Below are 4639 nucleotides of genomic sequence, written 5' to 3' on the forward strand. Positions count from 1 at the left end.
CCCCCCTCCGTCCGTTTCTCTACTTCCGGGAAACTATCGTTACTTCGCGAAGCGGAATAAGTAGTAACCTTGGGAGCCCCTCGGTAACTTTTTTATGTTTCCAACCGTAAAGTCAGCCCAGTATTGAACACAATTTCGATGTACTTCAGAGCCTCCGTTGTGACTCCGTTAAAGAGACTTCACTGCACCTCCTCCTGGAATGTGGGGCCGTTTCACGGAGAAGGGAGAAGAGCATGGGACATCTATGGATCACTCTCTACGCTCGGGATCTATTCTGAAATTGATGGAATCTTTAGGACTAAATGTAGTTCTGTGACGAGCTGAGGGCACAATAGACCTACTTGTCGCAATGCGCTACTTATCGGCAAACTGGCAGTCGCAGAACGCCGTCGTAATCCGATTACTTTTGCACCTTTTGACAGTTCCAATCGCAGAACACTGCCGTTCGTTGCATTCCAAAGTGTTGAACCGAAAACGGATGTTTGTGGCACGCCACCGGATATATTATATTTTATGGCTCCATCATGTGTTTGGTAAATTAATATCCGATCCGACAGATACCTACATAGTTACTTATAATCTTCAGAAGGTTAGCTGGAACTTCAAACTTCTGAAGGACATGGAGTACTTTTTCCCAGTTTGTAGTATTATATGCACTCTTTACGTCCAGAATTATAAGCAAGCAGCACTTGTTCGATCCAACCTTTCGTCGCTTCCTGCAGATCACCTCTTCTGCCAACTGGTTAACTAGCATGGCGGCTTCCACTGTGGAGTTGCACTCAATAGCGAATGCTTTGATTTGTGTTGTATTTAAATATTCAAAAAGGAGTTTTCAAAAAAACTTTTTGAAAAAAGTAATAATATTAACTTTTAAAAGTAAAAAAAATACTAAATTGTCTTTTATATGTATGTATGTGTTTTGCTATTTTAAGCCTCTTTTTTTAGAATATTTTTTGTAGTAAAAAAGTTAATAACTGAAAATCTTTTAAGAATTTATTGAAAACTAATTCTTTCTAAACAAATTTCATGTCAAAAATAAATAAAGATTTAATAGTATTAAAAGAAATTAGGCTTTCATAGAACACACATAAATAAATAGAGCAAAGATTAAAACGCAGTTTTGCCTCCGTACAAAATTAAAATAATTAATATTTTTTTATTAGATTTAATTTAACATTTTGCATATTTAAATTGTCTATTCATGAGCTCCCGTAATTATTCAGTTTTTCAGTAATTTAATAAAGTAAGCCTCACTAAGCTTTTTTATAAGATCTTTGTAAGGTCCAAGAAATTTAAACAAAATATATTCCTGAAAACTGCATAATTTTTTGATAAACTCGAAAGCTAATCTTTGCTAAAACGGATTTACACATTTTTAAGATAAAGTGTTATAATTCAAAATGAGATGGGGGTATAGATAATAACCCGTTTAAATGGCAAAATAAGACAAAAGAAATTTCTTTTTTGGTTGTTGTTGTTTCATCATACAAAAGAAATTGTTTACTTTTTTGCAGTGAAAAGCAATCTGAATAAACTATCTATAAGTTGTTAAAGGTTAAATTACCATGTGAAGTACTCATCAAATGCAATNTAAACTTTATTTTCATTTGCATACTATATTTTATCAATGTGTTTTACATTTCACCTAAACTGTTAATAAAATAAATACGAGTAATTTAAGTAGTGAGCCTTCCTCCGCAATGGAAACGACCAACAATTTAGTTAAACAATCATTCTGAACATACACGTAAAATAGCTGTCAAATTAGTACAACTTCGGTTGACCCATTCCAACCCTTTCATTCAGCGACTGCAGATCGAGCACTCTTTTCGCTTTTTTTCGGTGAGTCATCTTCTACACCAAGTCCCTCGAGCATAGCCAAAAGCTCAGCATCGGTTATTTTCGCCGTTGGTTTGGGTTGGGCGATAGGTGTAGCTTTTGCTACCTTCTCGTTGCTGTTCGCATCAGTATTTGTTTGTCTGACAGGCGTTTGTCCCGTTTGTCCAAGTATTTGCTGTAATTCGCGCTCCAATGCATCGTTGTCATACAAATCAGCGCTTCCTGCTCCAATATCGGTAAGATTAGCATTGGCCAACGTGTCTTGTATTTCTTGATGCGTCTCCATGGTATCGCGCACATCAGCGATAATTTCATCGACGTTATCGTATTTGAGCCCAGAGTCGTTGAGCGCTTTCTGCAACGCTTTTGAACCGATCTTGTAGGCATCGAGTATTTGGCCATGGCTTTGTGCTTCGTCTACGCTGGTGATGAGCGATTCAATGTTGTGTAGTGCAGAGCTACGTTTTTCTGAAAGAAATACATTTGTTTAATTTTAAATATTGCAGTGTTTTTAATTGAACTCACCGTGATTTTTCTCCATCAAGTGCTTTTTACGCAAGTAAGTCTTTGCCAATTGGCGTTTGTTCTCCTTTAGGTATGCGCGCGCTTTCTCCTCGTTTACCTTGATATCTTCTTCCAAAGTTTCCAGTTGTTTTAGCAAACTTGCTTGTGTCATTTTCAGGTTGTGAACAGCACGATCAGTCTCGGTGATGGCAATACTTGCATCATTTTGGGCTGCAAAATGGATTAAATATAATAACGTTCATTTATTACTTCATGATAAACTCACAAGGTATTTTGATTAGATGTATTTTTTGTTCTTTTTCCTCCACCTTGTACTCCAGTCCAATTTTTTGTTGGCATTTCAGCACGTGCAAGCACAAAAGTAAACAGTCTTCTTTGAGCGCCAATACAGCGTTCGAGATTTCCACGAAATTATCGTAGTGTAGCAACTCACCCTGGTGCTGTTGCAGCACACTTTGTTGTAGTAGTTTGCAGAATTTCTAAGAAGGAAAATATAAAATAACACTCTGACCGCTATATGGTAGCGTCTCGCCTACCTTCATCACCTCCAAATGCACATACTCAAGTAGTCCTGCGTCATTTTGAGCTTGCAGTCCCATTTTACTTTTCAATGTCTGCCAGCCCCATGAAATAGGGCGTTTTAAAAAACTATTCATCGCCCAACCACTCCACGTATTCTCCGGGTCATATGCATAATCGGCACGGATGCGTATTTTCTTGGCCTGCAGCATTTCTGTCATCACCGTGTCTAAGCCATATGGTATACGATCTCCTCTTGCAAACACCAATTGCAAGTCGCGTTTGCAGAAGCAACCAGTACCGGTGTGTTCGCAGTATTGAGCAATCATGTCTTGCCAGAACTTCAATTTCGATTCGTAGTTTTCAGGGTTTACCTCGCGCGGACGGAATGGTGCCAATAAGACGTTCATTCGTGCATCATCCTTCCAGCAGGCAGGATAGGGAAAACTACGAGTGTTCTCATCCTCAAACTCATCCGATTTGCTCGCAGTGCTTCTATTGGCATTGGGATCAGATTCAGGTAACCTCGTTGGGGTTGAAGCAGCAGAATGCATTTAATTTGCAGTTTTCTATATTTTAGTATCGAAATTGTTATTAATTGCGTTTTGTTTATTGTCTTTAGAAATTACGTCCTCACTGTGCTATTTTTGTTATTATTCANGTTATTAATTGCGTTTTGTTTATTGTCTCTAGAAATTACGTCCTCACTGTGCTATTTTTGTTATTATTCAACTGACGCATTCGTTTTCAAACATGCAGAGTTGCATGTCATAGTAGTTATTTAAGAAATAATGAATAGTAGGATTGCTATAATACATCATAAACTCCTTTCGCTTTAATTCTATTAAATGGAAATATAAAATCATTTAATAATAAAAAATACAGAAGGATATTAATTTGTCGTTTTAATTAGACGGAGAGAGTAACTTTGCATTAAAAAAAATTTTTAATTTTTTTGTATACAACCCTGGAATTATTAGTCCAATCTCATCTCAATGAACACTGCCATATGAAGGAGAATGTAAATACAAAGCTACAGATTAGCTGTCAACGGCAACTAAATGCCATCGCATTTTTCCTTTTGGTCGAAAATTCGTGGGTGGCGAGTGAAAACGCTAAGTTGATGTGATTTGATTGTGAAAGTTTTTCTCACGGCATAAAGAAAACCAATGAAAATTTGTGAAAATTGTAAGCAAAAAATCACACGCAACTGTTAACGACGCTCACGCATCGATTACTTGCAAGGACTTAACCTTGAACTCATCTACCCAGATCAGCAGATCAACCGCATCCTTGAGTGAGCAATAAACATATATACGGCAAAAACCTACCAATGTACACATCTACGATTAGTGCCAACTAAACCAAGGAGCAACAAGAAACCTAGAGAGCCAAATAAACTAATAAAAAAGAAAAGCACTTGACTACACATTAGCAAACACGCCACGGTGAATCACTCATTCTCTCTGTTCCAGTTGATAAGAGACTNGAAGTTGATGCGATTTGATTGTGAAAGTTTTTCTCACGGCATAAAGAAAACCAATGAAAATTTGTGAAAATTGTAAGCGAAAAAATCACACGCAACTGTTAACGACGCTCACGCATCGATTACTTGCAAGGACTTAACCTTGAACGCATCTACCCAGATCAGCAGATCAACCGCATCCTTGAGTGAGCAATAAACATATATACGGCAAAAGCCTACCTATGTACACATCTACGATTAGTGCCAACTAAACCAAGGAGCAACAAGAAA

General features: G+C 37.4%; 1 protein-coding gene and 1 long non-coding RNA gene across 2 annotated transcripts; one reads left to right on the forward strand and one right to left on the reverse strand.

Annotated features, from left to right (window-relative positions):
• Positions 1-1597: 1597 nt before the first annotated feature.
• Positions 1598-3537, reverse strand: LOC108382898 (charged multivesicular body protein 7). Its single transcript, XM_017639266.1, has 4 exons — positions 2901-3537; positions 2630-2843; positions 2365-2574; positions 1598-2307 (listed from the first exon to the last, which is right to left on the reverse strand). Exons 1-4 carry the CDS (start codon positions 3435-3437, stop codon positions 1799-1801), a joined length of 1470 nt encoding a protein of 489 aa, XP_017494755.1. The 5' UTR covers positions 3438-3537; the 3' UTR covers positions 1598-1798.
• A 405-nt stretch (positions 3538-3942) lies between these two features.
• LOC108382899 (uncharacterized) lies at positions 3943-4294 on the forward strand. The gene is made up of 2 exons (XR_001849712.1): positions 3943-4071; positions 4156-4294. It is a non-coding gene; the product is annotated as an uncharacterized LOC108382899 (long non-coding RNA).
• Positions 4295-4639: the final 345 nt, after the last annotated feature.

This window comes from Rhagoletis zephyria, unplaced genomic scaffold (assembly GCF_001687245.7).
Source record: "Rhagoletis zephyria isolate East Lansing unplaced genomic scaffold, Rhagoletis_zephyria_1.1 Rzeph_scaffold_29351, whole genome shotgun sequence".
Taxonomy (NCBI): domain Eukaryota; kingdom Metazoa; phylum Arthropoda; class Insecta; order Diptera; family Tephritidae; genus Rhagoletis; species Rhagoletis zephyria.